The 21,481-nt window shown below is 36.9% G+C and overlaps 1 protein-coding gene across 1 annotated transcript in view; it reads left to right on the top strand.

Annotated features, from left to right (window-relative positions):
• The window catches only part of OTOG (otogelin), a 107,378-nt gene that overhangs the window by 73,207 nt on the left and 12,690 nt on the right, over positions 1-21,481 (top strand). The window contains exons 34-46 of the mRNA XM_074148509.1: positions 2,848-2,965; positions 3,661-3,740; positions 4,150-7,979; positions 8,615-8,783; positions 9,775-9,911; positions 10,935-11,024; positions 11,405-11,588; positions 14,387-14,607; positions 15,494-15,632; positions 17,754-17,948; positions 18,817-19,029; positions 19,793-19,897; positions 20,259-20,369. Of these exons, the coding sequence (XP_074004610.1) occupies positions 2,848-2,965; positions 3,661-3,740; positions 4,150-7,979; positions 8,615-8,783; positions 9,775-9,911; positions 10,935-11,024; positions 11,405-11,588; positions 14,387-14,607; positions 15,494-15,632; positions 17,754-17,948; positions 18,817-19,029; positions 19,793-19,897; positions 20,259-20,369 (5,592 nt within the window). The remainder of the gene's footprint in view (positions 1-2,847; positions 2,966-3,660; positions 3,741-4,149; positions 7,980-8,614; positions 8,784-9,774; positions 9,912-10,934; positions 11,025-11,404; positions 11,589-14,386; positions 14,608-15,493; positions 15,633-17,753; positions 17,949-18,816; positions 19,030-19,792; positions 19,898-20,258; positions 20,370-21,481) is intronic.

The raw sequence follows: 21,481 nt of genomic DNA, 5'->3' as shown, positions 1-21,481 counted from the left end.
AGATTCCACTATATCTGGTGGGTTTACTGAGACATACTGAAAACTTTTGAGATACTGGAAACCAGTTCATGCAATATGTTAAATTCTTGCTGTGGTGATTTGGTCTGTTCTTTTATGTAATTTACACGCTAAAAAAAACCTAGTTCAGCTTAGCCTGGGATACTCAATTCTCTAAAACCCCTTGACTGGAAAATTAAATGTCCATTGGTTCTACAGCTCTTCTTTGAATGACTGGGTTCATTAATTCATCTGTTGTCCATACTTTTCTGCAGTAGAGACAAAATTTGCAGACAAACATGACTTTGTTCTTGACTGAAAGTGGTGTTTATGAACTACTCAACAAATACTATCTCTTTATGTAGAAATTCACCCTATTTTCTACTGAGGCATGCAACACCAGCAAACTCTGTGAACTTAATCTGTAGGAGAGCTTGAAGGAAATGTGGCGATTGGTTCATAAAAGTCTAGTTTATTTGGAGAATGGGAGATGTTAATCCTAGAGCTTGGAAGTGTTAATTCACAATGTGTTCTGCTAAATTGAGAAGCCAATGTTTTTCCTCTGGTTACAGTAGGTCTTCTGCAACACTTGCACCTTTATTGTGTTTGAAACCTCTTCTGTGATTAACGGTGAGGTTTGTGGAAAGAGCTAAAAGTTATGCATCTGTCTCTGTACTTCATCTAGGGTAGTCTGATGTATGAGACTTCCTAGATTTCACTTGGATATACTGTTATTGCTGGTTATTACTACTGCTGGTGATTGTCTGTGCCAACAGGTCTCTGATATGTTCTGTCTTTTTGTCATACATCTTCTTTTGTCCTTAAGCCTCATCACTCTGACCTATACAAAATCCCATACATCAGTCAGCAAAATGTATGGAATTAATTCCCTTCCTCCATTAGACTTAAGAAACATAAGTTGGTTTCACTAGAAGGGGTCATAGAAGAACTCAGTGATGTGTACTTAGCTTTTCATGGGAATGTAACTTTATAAATGCATTTTTTACTGTTGTAAAAGTCATATTTGCAAAAGCAGTCAAGTCTTTGGGTAGAGTGCCGTGTGAAAAGGATAGCACTAGATGGCAACGTACACACTCTTTGGTCTGAGTTTGATTTATACTTTTGATTTAAGAGAATTATTTGTAGTTAAAAAGATGACATTAATGGTTAACAATGGCAGAAAGATAATTACCTGCAAGTGCAGATGTCTCTAAATTGCAGGAAGAACAATTTCTTAAGATCTTTGTGGAAAAAATGACTGTTTCTAAGAAGTTGTAAAAGGGCTACTCTCTTTGTATTTCAGTCAAGCAAAGACAGCAAAACTTAAAAGTAAAAAGACTTCAAAAATCCAAATCAAAAAGACCAAAAATGGCAACTTTCTAAGTAGTAAGGATTTTCTTTTTGGTCATTAGAGTAAATGTTGTTTAAGAGCAGCTACTCTTTGTAGGCTCTGAACAGCATAGCTCTAAAACAAGGTTTATCAATCTAGAGGAGACCCATGTCATAAATGTAAGGGAATTGTCACTACCCTGCCCTGACTGCTACAGGAGACTGAGCTGGGATTGGGCTGTGTTAGTTGAGGTACTAAAATCCAGATATATTGTGTAAGTCATGCAGGCACTGACAGAGCCGCTGGACTAATCTAGCATTGTGTGGGAAACCATTCTGCACACAGGTGAGGCAGGGTTGTAGTGAAAAAGAAAGCATGATTCTGCATTTGAACATGCTAGTGTGTGTCACCCACGTGACGATTGCCACAAATTTATTTCTCTCAGATTTTACACTCAGTCTTTTTCTTCTGTATGTTAATTTTGTAAAGTTCCTGCAAAATTTAATACGTACTAGAAGTGTAGCTGATCCTTATTTCTATTTATTCTCACGCTGAAGTTTAACTCTTCCTCTGTCTGAATTTGCACTTTGGTTTTCCATTATGTGGATTTGAAGTCTTTCAATAAACACTATCTGTGTAGATACTCTGAGGGCAGTTTGGGGTCAGTTATTGTTTTGTTTATTTGCCATGGTGTTTCATTTTTGGTACTATTTTGACTGGTGAAGTATAAGTTTTGAGTAAAATTTTGTAAGAATACGTCTCATCTCATCTGAGTTGCTTTGTTTATTATAGGAACAGTTGGAATTTCAGATTCAAAATGCTTTGAGGTTTGAATTAATTTCTCTTGGAGTAGCTATCTTGTACTGCTTTTTAGAAGATCAACTGTTAAGATATATTGCTTTAAAGACCCTACATTAGCATAATTTCTGGTTACTTTGGAACGGTGTTTTGGCTTTTAAAATATAATTGTATTATACAAGTTATGTACACCTTTGTGCTATTTTACAGTTCATTTTTAACACATTTTAAACACTTTAAAGTGAGCAACTGTTGTGATAAAGAGTATCAGTGTATCAAACTGGTGCTTTTTATTTTGATTATAATAGCAATAATTGTACTGAATCAACATAATCTTAATTTTGCATTTTTTTTGAATAACCAAATATATAGTTTCATTGTTGATATTGTTCTTAAAACTTCAAAACAACTCTAGCTTGCTTGGCTTTATTTTCAAGTGATTGTAATATGCAGTAAATGTGGATAATTCAATGTCATATTTTATACCATAAAGAGTAAAACAGGCTGCAGAGCCAGCACTCTTTAATGTGCTTTGCATAAACGTAACCTGTTTTTCTATGTTTTAAAGACCTTAGCAGTTAAAATTTTATCTGTAGAGAATACAGGTAGAAAGAGTAAGAGATCTAGAGCTGCAGTGAACTTAAAGTATATCTCTTAGTGATATGTATCTGCGTGTGTTTCCAGAAATATATGAGAATGACAGATCATCTTTGTTTTTTCAGATGTCAAATTTAAATTTCTATCCCGATCTACATGTGAATGGCACTATGATCCCTGTACAAGCCCCTGTTTCAAGACATGCAGGGATCCTTTGGGAAAAAACTGCCAGGCTGTACCAAAGTAAGTATCTGCATTTTTATGGAAACATACATAATTTGGGTAATATCCTTATGTAGCATAATAATAATATGAGGGATTAGATATAGGCTCAGTATAGCAGGACTGTGTTCTTGTATAAGGAGAACAGTGAAGGAGAAAAGAGAGGGAATAAAACCTGCTGTGGCAGCTACATGACAGTGACATTTCAATTGTTAGGTAAGTATTGTCAGATTCTGGAATGACTAGTATATTTGTAATTTACAAGCTGGGGGGTATTGCAGAGTATTAATAAAGAGAGATGATTAGATGTTTGTTTCATGTAGTTTTGTCCCTAGTTTTTCATTATGGCATTGCAATATCAATATCTGTTATTGCCTTTTCCTCCCAATTGGAATTTGGGCTCAGTCTGGTAAAACTGGCATTTGGATTTTGCTATGTAAGTGTTGAGCATTTCTTGAGCAATAGCATTCAGTATTGAACCTGTGACTGTGTATTTCAAAGGCTGACTATCACAGTTCATGCTTTGGCATAGAGAGCTGAGTGAGAATGGAAGACATGGCAATGACATTTTGAAGGTGTACACTGAGGTGATGAGACTTAGATAGAATAAAACTCTCTACTTAAAAGTACTTTAAGTTAATTTTCTTTTCCTGAAATTAAATGCTCAATCCAGAAGATACTGTTCCACTAGTTAATACTAATTGTTTTTCTTTCAGAGTGGAAGGATGCATCCCTGCCTGTCCTCTCAATATGTTGCTGGATGAAATCACTCAAAGATGCGTGTATTTTGAAGACTGTATGTTTGGAAAATTCTATATGTTATTTATGATATTTAGTTTATTAATTTCTTAGGTCTTTAGCCAAATTTTCAAATATTGGTGCTTAAATTTGTGTGGCTATGACCTTAGTTATATGAGTCTTGAGCTCACTAAGCATACTTTTTCAGTTAAAATAATTTCACTCCTCAAATCTGAGACAAATTTTAAACTAAGAAATATTTTTTTCTTCATAAAACATTTCAGTAACATTAGGTGTTGAGCAAATTATTTATTGAATTTATTTTTTAGTTTGTCTATGAATTTTAGAAGTTTAAAAGTAATTGAAGACATCAGAGTTATGAGTTAATGTAAATTCCTTCTAGCTCTGCTAGCTTCATGACTGTAGTTACTCATAAATTTCAGACTACTGCTTGTATCTGATTTCAGGCATTGAACCTGCAGATGACAGTTCACCTTTGCCATCCAGCATTCAAACACCAGAAGTTTCACACATAACATCAAGTACAAGTTTGGCAGTGATCAGTGAAGCAGTAACTTCATTTCCTGTACCTGAAGCAAAGGATGTGGAAACAACACTTGTTTCAAAATTGCAGCTCTCTGTAACTACAGGGAAACCTGAATTTTCAGCTGTTACATCTAATGCAACACTTGCAACCGTAATTTTATCATCAAATATTTCTTCACAGCCAACAGAAATGACATCTGGTAGAAGAACTACAGTCATGTCTGGGACAACACAATCTAACGTAAGCTTGTCTTCTCCTGTTGACGTTTCTCCACTGTTTCCATCTACTGTCAGTTCAGAAACTTCCACAAAGACACAACCGATCAGTAGTGGTTCCACTAAAATATTGAGGGCTACAAAACCTCAGACAGTAAGCACTACACATGCAGTGACTACAAGTACAGAATCAGAAAGCAAAACAATTTCTACTTTAATTTTTACTGGGATACCACTTATACTTAGAACAACAGAAATGCCAGTCAAAACTAAAATAATGGAAATATCGGAAATAGCCACAAGAATACTTCCCACAAAAGAAGCACAAGTAAAACCAGAAGGACATACAACATTTACACCCAGTTCATTTGAATCAATAACAGAAAAAACTACTGCATATCTGCCGCAGTTTTCCACGTCACCTCCTCTGGGCATGCCTTCATATACACCACCAGTAAACCTAACAGGAACTTCGGAAGGTACAAAAATAAGCGTAGGACAGTTTTCTACCACAGCGGCTAATGTTACAGTAACATCATTTTCTCCTGTGGTCGCTACTTTGTCTTTGTTAAAACCAGTGTCTTCAGCAACAACAAAAGCAGCAATTGTTTTAACTGAAGAAAGTGTGAAGACTATATTTTCACCAACACCCACAACAGCTATTTCATTAGGAAAGGCAATTACAGAACCTCCTATTGAAATGGTTCAACATCTGACTGCTACTGCAGAGGTACCTTTCACTACAACTCTAGGTCCAAAGACAACAACTCTGCAAACTCAAGAGAGTTTGTTAGACACAACTTTATCATTTACAGCTCATAAAAAGGAAACTCCCAAAACAACATCTCATGTGGAGCATATATCAAGTTCCTATTTCCCTCCATATTCGCTACATCCTAGTTCTACAACTGAAAAATCCATCACACTTTCTACAAAAAGACCTCCAGTGTCTGTTCCTACTCTTGCTTCTCCAATGTCAGATGAATTAAAAAAAACATTTAAAACTGTTTCAACTACAGGACATCCCTCATACATGGTTCTAAACAGAACAGAGTTCCTGACTACATTGTACACTAAATATCCCATTGTGGCTGAGACTATTGGAGTCACACCTTTGTCTGTTGAGGTAACATCCAAAATAACATCCCCTTTCGAATTAGCAGCCAAGACAACTTTGTTTTCTAGAAAAACATCTACTGAATACAAGTCAACTCTGGTTTCAAGTACAGTGAAGACAAGCACTTCAGCATATTCAGGTAGTGTTACCACATCAGCAATGAAGACCTCTGTCTTATCAAAAGAAACCATCACAGTTCCTTTAGTAGCTACAGAAAGAGAGTCAGCTCAAAGAACATCCGTCACTGGATCTCTACTTAGTTTCCTTAGTGCAACTGAAACCACATTGTTGACAACACAGCCGGATAAATCACAAGTGGAAAGAATTACTAGCATCTCTACTAGAAAGCCATCTGCTTTCTCTTCTTCACCATCAAGTTATCTAATTTCTCCAAACATTTCTATTCCATCACTGCCCTCATATGGAAAAGAAGCATCACTGACAGCTCTCAGCCCTGTGCCTACAACCCATGAAAGGACCTCTTCATATCCAAGGACAACTACAGCAAAATCTACATTACCAACAGAAAAGACCTCTCCAGTCCTGACTTTGTCTACTTTGTCCACTGTAACAGAGCAATCAAGTCCAATAACGATGGTATCACATGACAAATCACCAGGCAAAGCCATTTTAAATGTCACTTATGCCACATTCTTCCCATCCTCTGAATTCAGCAGTCAACTCATAACAACGAAAAAAGCAATGACAGCCGAAGAAAGATCAACTCTGTCCCCCTCTGTTGTACTTCCAGTAACGAAGTCTTATGCTTTCTCCACCGCTCAGTATCTAGCAGATAAATTGGTTTCTTCACCTTCTTTGACACAAATGATACCAGAAGGAACAACCACAATAAAATATCCAGCACAAACTAAAATACTTTCTATAGCATTGAAATCCACAGTCCAAAGTATAACAGATACAGTAAAACTTACAGCAGCTACAGCACAACCAACCTTTCCTCCATCTTCAGTAGGTCCCTTCTCTTGGCAGACATCTTCAGCAGATAAGCTTTCAGTACAGACCACAAAGTCCATGCCTATACCACGTTTTTCTACTCAGAAGGCTATAGAACTTGGTCATCGGACTTCTGAGCCTTCATTGACAAGCCAAAACAGTACCCCAATTTACCAGTATGCTGCAGAAACTCTAACAACGTTCACTGGTCAGCCACAACTTGCCTTTAGCACAACTGAAGCTACGTCCTTATACCCCTTAATCACCCCACTACATGAAGGCATTCATTCAAGTATATTACCTACCTCAGTAGGTCTTACACAAGTTATTTTACCAACTGAAAGAGAGTTGCATTTAACTGATTCAGTCACTCAGCCATATGTATCAAGAACTTCTGTTTTGCAGTCTACAGTCCCTACTAGCACAACAGCTGACTTGACTTTTGGCACCAGAATTTTCCCTTTCTCACCAGAAGTGCTTGCAACTTCCTCTTCAGCAACAATTGAAAAAGAAGCATTTCCCTCATTTTCCACACAAAAGGCAGGTACTGATCTAAAATTCACATGGCAGGCCTCATTTACTGAATCCCTTGATTCAAGTCAAACACTTGAAACAACTACAGCTTCACCAGAATCTACATCGTCTTCATCAGTTTTGCTACCAGAAACAACAGAAATTCCCATTGTGGTGGGGAGTGGGCCATCCACAGCAACAGGCGAAAGTGGTACAGAGAAAACTGCAGTGTTGCCTGAGCAAGTCACACTTTCAGCCACTGCCTACAGTTCCATGTTTCCAGTAAGTACAACATCGCCTATGGCCCGTTCATCAGCTGCAGCTTCAGTCTCTTCAATGGTGAGCAGTACTGGGCAAAGCATTAGTATTGTATCAGCAACTTCAGGCAAAGAAGAAGCGGTAGCAGAATCCATCACAAGCTCTGTGAAGCCTACATATTTTTCTGTCACTTCAGAAGCAAAAGGAGCCATGCCCCTTGATACAGTAAAAGCTGAAGAGCCAGAATTAACAACAGAAGTCCAAGCTGTCCATACTCAAGGTGCTACCATTACCCCGGAAACACCTCAGACATTTTACTCTCCGCATTTCACAAAGTCAACTACTTTTCCTTCTAGTGTAAGCATACCAGTACTTTCCACTATAAGTTCATCCTCTGAACCAAAACCTTTTTCTTCTGTAGCTGCGTCATCGGTCAGTACTACTCAAACTTCAAAACTTGAAATATCATCTGAGGTGCAAACGCCTTTTGTGAGTTCACTACTAACAATACCTGACCATCCAAATGATACAACAGCTCCATCAGTTTCCTCATTTACCTATTTATCTACCAAACCACTTCATGGCTTGACTACAACATTTTCTGATGGACTGGCAACAGCTGAAGCTATGTCAGGAGTCACAGCATCATCTTTTATGCTGCCTAGAGAAACAGCAACTCTTCAAACTTGTACAGTGAGTAACTATAAATACTAATCTGTTTGGGTTTGAGTATATCTTAGTCACCTTCACACACTGATCAAAAAAATTGTGAGCCATACTTTTCTCTCTAGGATTTAAAATATCTGTATCAAACAGGGAGCCCAATTATTTTCTCAGTTATATCTGTAACTTTGGGTGATTTCATTGTGTGTAATGGTTTTCATAAGTACTGTAATGCACTGCGTTTTGGGCCTCAATTTTCTAAGTGCGACTGTTACAAGAATATTTTTTGGCAAAAAATGGTGCTTTGTGTTGTTCAATGGCAGTTTTTGTCATGCTGCCCTCCTTAAAGTACCTTTTTCCAGAGATCCTTGTTATTATTCTACTTGTGCCCTTCCATGCTTTTCCTTCTCAACTTCTTTCAATGTAAAGTTAAAAATTTAATAATGCTGTTCTCCACTTTACAACAGGACAGCAGTTTCAAACTGCCCTCAGAATGGTCGGGTTTACAAAGGTGCTCTTCACTTGTAGCTTCCATTTGTCATGGGGATTCATAAACATTCCATACTTGAAGAATGTGAGCCCCTTTTTTTAACAAATACTATGCAATAATGTGATACTACCTTGGTAAGAATGGTAACCTGTGTCTCTGATTAAATATGTCTTAGCCAATTACAGAGAATGAATGCATAAAACACATTTGCTTGGATGGACAACTGATACAAGTTAATAAGTCGCAGAACTGCCCGTACAATGCAACTCAACCCAGCTGTGGAGTTTTAGGGTTTGCTACCCAAATGAATGGTGATAAATGCTGCCCAAAGTGGGAATGTGCATGTAAGTTTTAATTAAGCAGTACTTTTGTAGTGAATTTAGGTAACAATTTAATGCATGTGTAAGAATGCTAAGAACTGACACTTCTTTCTATGCCATGGCATAGAAATAGAAGATGCATATTGTACAGGTTACTCATTGTATAATGCAATTTATAACTCTAGTTCTACATCCAGGGAAATGAAATCAAAATGCTCCTTTAACACAGAATATTCCTCTTACCCAGCTATAGGTATTTGCAGTGGAAATGTCTAGGTCTGACTTAGACCCATTCTGTCTTCTGTCTAATCGGAGGTCTACTAGTCAATATAGTTAGTGAAGTTTTTGATTCATCCTATATCTACTTCAGGATGAGAAGATTCCCTAGACTCTGTTAACTAGCTCTGTTAATAGTTTGGGGACTCTGGAAGCATAACTGTACTGTACTCCCATCAGTTACCTAGAATTGGGCAGGAAGGATCCAAACCTTAGAAAAAATAATTCAATATATAATAGCAAAGAAAGGATGCAGAGTGCAGAAATAAGCAATGCAAATTTCTGCTTATGCTCTAGAGTTTGAAATTAACTAGGAGTAGAACTCCAAGCCCTTAGAAACACAAAAGGTTTAGCAATAAGACTGGGAAGAAGGAAACTTTCCACATGAGCTTCCACATTAGGAAGAGGACTAGAAGGGAACTAAGGGATCTAGCATGATCCACTGCCATTCATGTTTTTTGCTAGTTTGGGGGTTGTGAAAATTACAAACCTTTGGCAAGAACTGTAAGAAAATAACTGATTGCAGAGGTCTGTAGATTGTCCCACTGAAATATGCAGGATTCGACTATTTTACAGAGATGCAACAGTATCAAATATAGCTGAAAATATGTGCACATATATGAAACTCTTGTAAGCTAGTTAATCTTGTAAAATTTATTGTTTTATCTTCATATTTTGTAATATTTACAGAAATTCTAAAATAAGAAAAAAACATTTAATTTGTCTGTATTTCTCTTAGGTCGTTGCACCATTTTCTCTGATCTGAGCATTGTAACCTATGATGGAAATCATTTGGCTTTATTCAAAGAAGCATCCTACGTTGTTAGTCAAACTCAAGATGAAACTATAACTATACATGTCCTTGACTGTGGAATGGTAACTAATATTAATTGGCTAACAAGTGGTTTTCAGTACTGCTAACAAGATGTATCTTAAAAGGAAGGGCATACTAATACTACATAGTTGTGGTTAATTATTCACTTCTGTGCAATATCTACGAACTATGCTTCCACTTTACAAAACTTATGAATTGTATAGCACTTTATCACCTGGCTGTACATGCATAGTTCATTCTGAGAAATTTGCACTGGAAGCACCAATCTTCGGAGCCATAAAAGCTGTAGGATTGTCAGACTGCATTAGACCACCCTCTGCATTCCAAGTCTCGGACAGGAGGAAATACTTGTTTTTTCAGAGAGAGAAGAGAGAAACCCTAATGGGTTGTGTAGATTGGGCTTTATGTCATGAAGAGTTAATTTCTTATGAGCCTTTACAAAACTCTTTAAACTCCAGTCTCTTCTATGAAAGCTAGGTAATTGTGATGTCTACATAAATGTCCATTGCAAAACTTGGTCCGAAGTAGTACCTTATAGAAGCTAATTCCAGAAGCTCAATATGATTGATATGAAAAAAACAGATCTGTTTATGACTTTCAGATTTGGTTTTCTGTTGTATTCAGTGCTTTGTTTTGTTCAATACCTTGTAGCTTGGGAAGTATGGATGTATTTCCGATCTCTTACTTCTGTACTTTTCGTATATCATACAGATTCATCATTCCCAGTCTCCTTCTTGCTCACCTTCAGATAAATAGTTTGTATTTTCCAAACAGGTAGTCTGCTGTGTATTTTCTCCTGAAAACCTTTTTCTGTTTTAATTTCAAGATTGAGTGATACAACACAGTTGCTGAACACGAGATCATATATTGTTTATTTTGCAAGAAAGCTGTCCAGATGAACTTTGTAGTCCAGACTTACGACTATAATCAGCAGCAGTTTCACTCTCTTAAAAATAGACCCCCTAAAATTCTTAATGTCCCAGTACCTAAAAATAATAAGCAGCTAACATACAAAGATTTTGCACATCGTGACTATAGTTGATGTATTTTTGCTTTCTCCACAGAGTAATTCAAATTCAACTTCTTTGTGCCTGGCAATGTTGAATTTAACCTATGTATCAAACCAAATTATTATCAATCGTTTAAGTAGAAAAGTAAGTATTTTGAGGCTATTTTTTCTTTGCCTTTTAGATAGAATCTTACTTCTGTAATCAGCTGCCTCCTCCTATGTATACTGAAGATTAGAGTAGGACACAATAGATAATATAATTCATTGCTTCAACTTTGTAATTTAGGAAACTACTTGTAAATTCAAAGAATCAAACTGTGATACAAGGACAGTTAACAAGGTAAGTTGCAGAGCAAGACACAAACTGTTAGTCTCTTTAGTACCTATATTATCTTTGTGGAGGTGAACATGACTTCTTTTGAAATTAATTATGAGTTAGATTCCTAAGCTCTTGAAAATCTGGCCTTAGTTCTCCTACCTACAGCATTTGGTATGTGACACTTAACTTTTCTGTGTGTATTTTAGGTAACAGTAAATTCAAGATTTGCTTGGCCTACTGTTAGAAAATATGGATACAAAGTCCAGGATTCGGGCTTCAAGTATGCAGTTGAGACCCCAACAAAAATCAGAATTCAGTGGTTTCACAACACAGGTGTGATGATTATTGAGTTTAATAGCACCAGAGAACCAAGAGCTTTGGGACTATGTGGTAAGTATAGTGCAAGAAAAAATAGCATTCAGATACTTTGCTAGGGAGGCACATTTTCCTAGCTATATAGATTAGATTTTGCAGAATCTAGCCTGAGTTACTGCAGATCTTTGCAAAGTTTAAGATACTATTAAAAATAAATAATTATTACTTTTGTTAGTTGTGGAAATGATGTTTGATACCTATTCACGTAATCACTTTCTACCGATAGTGTTGCTTCAGACTGTTAATTTGTTTGAATCACAGGTGTGATTGCTTTGACCAAACCCAAATAAGTCAGGCATAAATCCATAATGTCAAATAAGGTCATTTACAGATTTAGTGTTTGATATCCATCTGATAGCGTTATGTGCTATTTTCAGTTTCTAAAGGTCAGAATTCACAGGAAATGTTAACTTGAGAGAACTAATCTTAATTTATCTGTTGGAGGAAATAATTCAGAGGCAATCTCTTGATAGTAATGGGTTAAATAACTATAATGTTGCACTCTGTTAGGTCTGCTCAATAGTTTCATGTAGTTTCTTTCTTTCTAAAAACATAGCCTTGAGTAAACTGTTGGTGCTGTAACTTTTGCAAGCACGTATTTGTTGATGTAAATCCTTACTGTGACACCTGAATCTGTAAATTTATCTGCTGTGAATTGGAGCTGGAAACCAGGGCTACAGAGTTCATATAATTACAGTGGATATCTTTCCAGTTTCAGAAAGGGCAAATGCCTGTAGCTCAGTATCAAATACCAGCGATAGCTCAATCCAGTTCCAAGTCCTGCAGACAGTAATGTGCTGCTTGCAAGGGAAGAGATTTTGAATTTACTACCATTTTGAAATTGGATTATTGTCTGTAATTTGACCTAACTTTTGTTTTCAACATCGTTCTTGCTCTATTTGGCTAATTGTTATTGTAATTAGATCAAACAGAAACAAGAAAGTAAAGACTGTGTTTTTTATTGAGCCTAATTCAAGTTACCCTGAAAGTCTCTTTTTGCCTTTACCTGTTTGATTACTGTGATAGGGAGCTTTGGGAACAGTATGTTCCTGGTTTACTAGGCGCTTTAACTAGATGACAACACATTTCTGTGGATGGTGTTCCAATTACAATTTTTTTTCAGAGAATGTGCTGTATTTTTCTGGTATTTGTCTCTGATTGGGACTGTTTGCCTAAGTCTGCCTGCACAGCGCTGTCTGTGCAACTTACTGGAGCCTGCTCTAAATGAGCTAGTTGTACCATATCTTTTCAGGGTAAATTAATCTACCCTGATCTCCTGGGCTTTCTACGTTAGTCTGCTTCTTGTATTTGAGCTTTCTCAGATGTCTTTTAGCTGAACTGCAGTATTGGCAGATCCTGGTTTCTCAGGTTCGTGGAAATGATAAAAACTGGAGACACAATTACAGGTTTGTAGCAGCAAGAATCTCTTGGAATGATCTGTCAGAGACAACAGTGTTTTTCACAATGGAAGAATCAGGCAAATGTGGTAACTGGTGAAGAGCTAGTGTGGGAGATGAGGGACGTAGGAAGGGAACATGGACATCTCTACAGCAAAACTGGTGAAAGAGAGGGCAAGCATGTCAGTTTTAGCTGCAACCAGATCCTCTGAAGCCTTAGTTTTGCTGTGTTAAATTTCCTTGTCAATGTGTAAGAGAAGAAGTGGAAAAGGTATCCCAGACATGACAGCAATCCTTTGAAGTCTCTCAGAACCATCAAGTACTTCCTATTTATGTTGCATATCCTCACAACCCCAAAAAGTTCAACCAGAAACATTTTCAGTCAAATAATCGTTACCGTTTCAAAAGCTGTTTTACCTTTGGAATACCTATTGCTGTATCACTGATGGTCAATGGCTTGCTTTTTTTGTCAAGAATTGTGAAAAATGGTAAAACAGACAGTTCTCTCAAAAAGGGTTAAATCCCCAAATATTTTTTGAACAGATAAAAATTTAGAATAGATATGCAAGTTTGTGGAGATGTCATAAGAAAATGTTCTGGAAGTCTGTTACAAAAGTCTCAGATTGTGATTGAGAAGAAGGGATGGGGGTCTGATCCATTATTCTGCTTTTTTGTACCTGCTGGCTCTAAAGGACCTTCCGGAGGATACTACTTCAGTACTTGGATATTCTGTGTTGACCAAAGTCACTCTCCATATGTTACATTGCTTCCTTTGCTCCAAAGTGTTTCAAAATTGCCTACCTCGGTTTAAACAGAAACAAAATGCCATGCTATATTCTCAGAAGCGAATACATAAAGTTTGATTTCCCCCCCTCCCCGCTGAGAGGTAATATAAGTATACCTGGAAGTGCCAAAAGCTGCACTTTTATGGTAGCTCTTAAGCCAATAGATGCTTAAGACTGCTCAGGAGCATAAGTAGAATAGTACAGTATTTCTAAAGTACAGTATGAGATACTGTATTTTGGCATTTTATGGGAGTTCCCTTTTCTGATAACAGTTTTCATTTGTTGCCATACATGGAGGTGTTTTGTAACCTTTTTGAAAATACGTTTTTGTTTGCTGCTTGTGCAACTGAGGAGTGAAGTTTGTGTGCTGTAGCTGGGCTCGCTAAACAGCTCTCGATATGCAATAGATTTCTATTCCTAGATGCATCTTTACTTTTGCTTTGCTTAATTTGTCTGAATTTTGTGGTTTTTGATCCTATCAAGGACTTTCCACATCTGTTGTGGGTTGTGATGCTGTCATGTTATACAAGTTTTGTAGAAGCTATTTACTTGTTTGAATATGCCACTTCAAAGATGCTTCAGAACAAACCATGTGGTGTTAATCTGCTTTTTTTCTTCTGGTACTACACAGGTTTTTGTGATAGAAGCTTGGAAAATGACCTGATGCTACCCAACAGGACAGTTTTAAGCAAAAGCAATGCTCTATCAACTTTTATAGACAGCTGGCAAGTGCCAGATACGTTAAAGTATGTTGGAGAAGACAGGCATCAGGAAACTAATTGCTCAGTCATGGACTGCTCAGAGTGCTTAAGAATGGTGTTGAACCAGACCTTCAGCAGCTGTCATCCCTATGTATGTTAACTATTTCGGAAGCTTACGTTTTGAGAGATGGGTTCTGATACCATTTTGTATACCTGATAATTTCATTAATGTGAAACTACATGTAACCACATCTGTGGAATGAGATATATTCTTTTTTGTATCTACAGTTGTAAGGTAAAAATAATTGAAGACTGTGGCAGCTTAATAGGAGAGTTGCAATAAGTAATTAACACTTTCAGAATTCATAATATATCTCTGTTGGTTTTGACAATGCCATCTAATTTATAAATCAATCCAAACTAATTCAATTGTATTAATATGATGTAGAGCAAAGTAAAATAAAGGTTTAGGATTTAATTATTCCATAAGCATTCAGTAATTTAACAAGTTCCAAATCGCAATAGGTAATCCAAGAACCTGCATTCTCAAAGGCTCTAGAGACAAGGAGTTCCAGCTTAGAGAGATGAGAGTGTAGAACAGACCATTTAAAGCAATAACAAACTCATAGTATGCAAATAAAGTATTTATTTGTGCTCATATGAGTACATTCACCATTTCACCTTTTGTATATTTTTGAGTTTGATGAAGAGGAGGCCAAAAATAGACAAAAATATAGAGGTAAGGAAGAACAAGGAACAATGAGTAATTATGCCTTTTATTGGAAAAACTGAATTAGCTCTTGCCTTGGCACTTATAAGAGATGAAGGATGTCTTATATTTTTTCAACATTCAGGAAGCCTTACTTTTAAATACTAGTAGAGTTTCTTTGTACACTGATAAAGGCTAGTGGCCTCTTGCTTACTGTGAACCAAGGACTTTTGGCTTTGTGTGTAGCTGATATTTAAAACGGTCAATCTTTTTACTACCTAGCAGGGTCTCTATGAAGGTGCAATGTTTTTTATTTTTTCTTTGTTAGGTTCCACCTGAGCTATTCTGTGACATATGGGTTCAAGATACTGAGTACATCCGAAATCCATGCATTTCGCTAGCTGCCTATGTGGCAATGTGCAACAAATTTAATATTTGTATAGAATGGAGGAGCTCTGATTACTGTCGTAAGTATTCTGCATATATGTGTATCTCTAGTGTTCACAGAGACAAGATTTGCCTAATATAAGAGTTATTGTAAGTTGAAGATACCAGTGCTCCTGGAGCCCTCTTGTACTTTGGGAGTCATTATTAAGATAATAAATTCAGCTTTTTTAATGATACAATTCAAAGCAGCGTGCAAAAGGAATCAGGATCATTATAGCCATTTCACAGGCAGAAAAGGTAAACTAAAGAACCTTGCTCAGAAGCTTGCCTCTGGCTTATTATGTACTTAACTGTAGAAGTCAAATCTTCTCCTTTGCAATGTAATGTTCATTTCTCTTAGCCACTTTCCACTGATAAAATCAAAACACAGCAGAATTGGCTGTGGAAAGGAGGAAGCGACAGAAAGTAAGTTCTGTGGTACTTTGAATTGGCGATGTGTGCTTGATGCTGCTCCAGAAAGCTGTTTCTTTGGAGAAAGGATTAGAGAAATGAAACACCTTTGAGATTACATGGAAAACAAGGAGTAAAACCGGAGAACTGGAGTATCCTGGCAGAAGACATCTCCCATAGCAACATATTAAAATGTAAGACCAAATGTGATCTGTAGTTGTCAGTAAACAGAAAATTTGGATTACAGCATCTCTTAATGCTCTCAATGTTCGCCCAGGAAAAGCCTTGTGCAGTAGTAATATAGGGACGTCTGTGGCTTCAGTGCTTGAAAAGGGAGAGACTTACTGATGAAGTGTGGTCCCCAAAATAAGAGAACTCACTGTACATAGAAATCATAAGCGCTGTCTTTTAAAAAGTGGTTTAAGGTGGATACGTCTGAACAGGCTTCATGCAGGCATGTTGCAATGCCCTGCAAATAATAGTCTTGGAGTCTACAGCTTAAAAACAGTCAATTAAAAAAAAAGTATTCAGTTTTTATGGATTTTGTTAGCAAATAACTGTTTAAAAAGATCTTATAAAGTATATCTGTAAAAATAGTTACATATTTCATTCATCATGAAGGGACACATCATTCTCTTATTTTTATACTACAGTGACCTCTGGTGGTGCATGCCTAGCTAGGAAGAACCATGAAGTCGCATCTGGATTTTTTTGGTCAATAAGTGTTGATGTGCTGTAGACTGAATTTTAAAAGTCTGAGTTCCTCTGTTTACAGGGCTCTAGAAGATACTTCCTTTGGGGTGTTATGGCAGTTTTTAGTAATGAGCAGTTGAACAAAATCAACGTCCTCTCTCAATCTTTGAAGTCTAAACTGGAACCTTCTTTATTTTTGAGAAGATAGTCCCTTTGTGAACAGGAGTGTCTCATTAGCATGATTGCAGATGGTGTTGCTGTATGATTTAGGTATCATTACATGATGAGGATCATATATTTTGGTAGTTCACAGAAACACACTTGGAATTTTTAGTCATTCTGCGTTAGCCATATTTATGCAGCTTTAATCAGCGTTTTGGGCCAATGAAAGATCACATGAAGCTGTCAACGGTACAAGTTAAATCAAAATAAGATGCTTTTTTGGTCTATTCCTGCATGCACCAGTGCCAGTGAATTTACATTACTGGTATAAAGGATGTTAAATTTAACTGTGTTTTTTGACTTAAAAATAGCACACACGCACATGAGTAATTAATGTGGATATCTATTAAATATAGTAATGAATTCATCCCATTCTTTATTATTCCATGTAAAACAATACTGTGTTTGCCTTTACATATCTATTTTTATAACTGACAAAGCTTTGGCCTTTAGTAATCACTGCATTTTCTTTAGCCACTGGAAAGTAGTCAGAATTACTTAGAACGCTGTATTATTAATCTGTGTACTATTTGCAAATGTTTTTGAAGTTTAAATTACTTTGTGTCGACATTGTTGCATGGTTTTATATCTCTACTGCCAAAATGCAAACTGAAGCCTGAGGAAAATGTTACCATAAGAAGAGAAGTGCTCACACCTTCCTTTTGTTTGAATTTGTCACATAGCAGGTAACTGGTCTGTATCAGTGTTTTAGGTTGGTAGATCCTACTGAATTGGCAAGCACAGGAAGCTGACAAGAAGACAATAACGTCTTCTCTTAGGTACGGACTCATGTGATTAAAACTTCAGAATGAGTGATTTGTTTATTTCCTTCCTAGCCTTCCCCTGCTCTGAAAACTTCTCCTATCAGGCTTGTATAACTGCCTGTGAGGTTGCAGACAGTTGTCAGAATAACGAGGTTGCTTCTCTGGACTCAGACTCCTGCTCAGTATTGACAGAAGGCTGCGTCTGTGCTGGAGGGACAATCCTTCACCGAGCTCACACTGCTGTCTGTATTCCTGAAGAAAAATGTGGTATATTTGGATGAGTTTTAATTCTTTACTATCTACAAATTGGTGGTCAGATACTTCATTAGTAATAAGTCAAGTTCTGGCCTGATGCTGTGTGGGTTCTACTTATGTCATTCAGTTGAGGACTCTAGATATTCAGTAAACATTAACTGTACACATGAGCAAGCAGGGAATGTCCTCATGACATACAACTTCGCTCACCTTCTCTCAGCTGGAGGATGCTCTTCAAAATGGAAGTTTTTGCTTATGTTTATGCATTCCAGTATTCTAAGTATGGTAGTCTTGGCCTCCCTTTTACCTAGCCCTTTGCCAAGGGTCCCACCTATTGATAGTAAATGGCATTCAAAAGACGTGTAGCAACAGTTAATTACACATTTTGAATAACACATGTATATGTCCTATGTTCTTTCTGCCAGCACTGATACTTATTTTCATTACAATTCTGTCTGAGCACACCAAATTCTGGACCAATACTTGACACTAACAACACAAACCTTAAAGATGCAGTTTATAATAAATCAGGTTACATAAAGCACTGTAAATTAATAATAGTTTTGCTGTGTGTGAAATACCAAAGTAACTTCTTTTCAGATCACTGCTTTAAAAACAAAGGATTGGATTGGGATTTTAAATGACTAGCACAAAATGAAGTGGAGGGCCTGATCCTCTGGAGGGTATTTAGTGTCTTGCTTTCCCATACAAACTCAGTCTCAGACTGTCTCCTCCTTCACTTTTTTGTGGGGTGATGGAGATAGGTGATGCCTTTAAATCTCTGGGATTATTTTATACTTTATAGATCCACACCCACTGTGGAAGAAAATGGTCGTCAAAATTTGAAGTAAAAAGGAATTACTTCTGTTTTCTGATCTAGCTTGTACAGACAGCTCAGGAGCACCTCATGCAATAGGTGAGATCTGGAAAACTTCTTTCAGTGGATGCTGTATGCAAAAATGCATTGACAGTGAGACCATTATTCCAGTGGAGTACAACTGTTCAGACAGCCACAATTTATACTGTCAGCGATTTGGAGAAGTGGCTTTGCTTGTTCCTGGTGATCAGACATGTTGTCCTCAGAAGATCTGTAGTAAGTATTCCTTAATGATTATCAATTCTGCCCACTGGAATATGCAGATACCCTTTCTCTGTGGTTTGTTTTCCTGTCACGCTTCCTAGCTTTGAAATGAATGGAAATTACTTGTGTTTGAATTTACAGTTTATGTAGAAAATTGTAGAAACTTTGTACTATTTCTCTCAGCATCCAGTAGATTTTGGGGGAGAGGTAGAGGGAGAGGACAAGAGTTACAAGGACTGAAACAGCACTGTTTGTTTGAATATGAATTGTGTTTCTCTCAGCTGTACAGGCTACTGATTTATTTTTAATATCTAAATAAAAATAAATTATATAACTAATTCTGAGAAAAAAAGGTGATTGTTTATCTAATTTACAAAGTGAGCAGTAAAAAAGGGATATAAAAGCTTTTATTTTTTTAAGTCCTTATTTAGCTTAGGAAGTCCATCTTCAAAGAGAAATAGCAAGTAGTTTTCATGTTTTCACCATTTGGGATGATGTTGCAGTGAGTTTTCCACAGGATTTTGTTGTTTTTTTAATTATTATTAAATTCTTGCAAGGACATGGCTCTAGCTTAACTTTGCCTCCGTGGAGAGTGTTGCAAATGCTGGATGCTTCAGAATATTGCCTCAGGGGTTTTTGCTAGTTTGTTATGGTTTTCCTCATATTGTTGTTTGGAGATCTGGGATATCAGACTGCAAATACTGTTTGCAACTGTTCTACTCAACTTATAAATGTATAAGATAGTTTAGAAGTTGTTTTTTTCTTTATGTAACAGTTTGTAACCAGAGCCTCTGTGAACCCCTAATCCCTGAGTGTAATGCCTTGGAAAAGCTGGTTACTTACTACAGTGAAGAATCCTGTTGTCCCAACTACACTTGCGGTAGGTTTCTCTTGAAAAGGTAAAAAGTTCACCCTGTAAAAGACATTCAATAAACTAAATAGATCAATTTAGAAGTAAAGAGGTAGGTAGTGTAGACATCATTGTTAGTATGGCCACTTAAAAAATTCTCTTTAATCTAAAAGCTTGGGGTTTGTGTGTGTCTCCGTTTGAACAGATACAATAGTAGTCTTGTGTTTAACGATCAGGTAAGAATATTGCTCTCTTGAGATAAACGGTAGAAGTTTTTCTAAAGTATCTTGTATTTCTCTGCTCTGCACTGTCATGTCTTGGGGAAGTACCATAAAAAAGGAGGAATCCTATACTTTGTATAAAGAAATACATCTGTTGTACTTTTTTTCAGAATGTGATCCAGCAAAATGTGAACCAATGGAGCAGATGCCAAGCTGCCAAGATGATCAAACACTAATTGCTGCTCGGGTGGAGAGTACCTGCTGCATATCCTATATATGTGGTACAGTGTCTTGGCTGGTTGAGACTATAATTGTTTTTGCATATGCAATGATGTCTACTGTTATATTGCCAGTTAAGGCTCCTTGTACTTCCTTTTGCTCTCCCAACATAGTAAAGATTGAAGGTGGTTTAAAAAATGGGCATTAAGTTTACAAAACATAAGAAACGGCAACAACCATTCAGAGTCACAAAACAGCTGTGTGCAACTGAGTAGTATTCTTGGGTGATGTAGAGGAGTGGTTGTCAGGTCCATGGATGAGAGAGTTGAGGGCTTTTGAGAGACTGCTCATTTACGGTGTGTGGACTAGCTGCATGAATATTTTATCTTAAAAGATTGAAGTTAAATATGCTCTTACTCCTTGTATCCTGTTGTATCAGCTGTGGTCCATCTTATTCAATGGTAAATATCCTCTATCAGAGTACTATGCAAATTTACTCAGTTCTTTTGGGGTTTGGCCTTCAGTGACATAATTAAATAATAAAATTGCACTTTGGGCATCAATATAGGAGTTCCGATGTTACTGTGTGGTTGTTTTCTGTATGATAATAATGTGACAATGAGATCCTATTGAATTTACTCTATTTTTGCACATAGAAATGTACAAATCAAAGGCCAAGTCATCTCGATTAGCTCTTCCACATGCAAAAATTTGAGCATTAATAGAGAACTTGAATTATGCTGCTTTTATTTTCAGTCAGTAACCAGGGAGTCACTTTGATCATGTGATAGCGATGTGCTGTGCTTGGCTCTTCTCACTGTCCGCACAGCACCCATCTCTCTCTTTTTTAATACGAGTCTTTACACTGTACATATCGAAAAGTACCTAATGTGATTTTCATATGTGTTCAAGTGGGAGGATAACACTGGGATCACAGGAGATGCCCTTTATTGGTGATAAAGATCCTATAATTCGGGCAGAGGAGCATTCCTGAAAACAGGGTGACTTGGCAGGAGAGAAAATCTAGCAAAATTTTTCATAACAAAGGGAGAGAAATTCCTGTTTGTTGTGATCTGACTCACAAACAATGTATTAATTCTTACAGCAGGGGACAAAGAAAAGGCAAGCTGCACTGAAAATTAGCCTCTTTTATAGGGACTCTAAGGAATGAATG

This window comes from Numenius arquata, chromosome 6, assembly GCF_964106895.1.
Source record: "Numenius arquata chromosome 6, bNumArq3.hap1.1, whole genome shotgun sequence".
NCBI classification, from domain to species: Eukaryota; Metazoa; Chordata; class Aves; order Charadriiformes; family Scolopacidae; genus Numenius; species Numenius arquata.
This window is presented reverse-complemented; position numbering and strand designations above follow the sequence as displayed.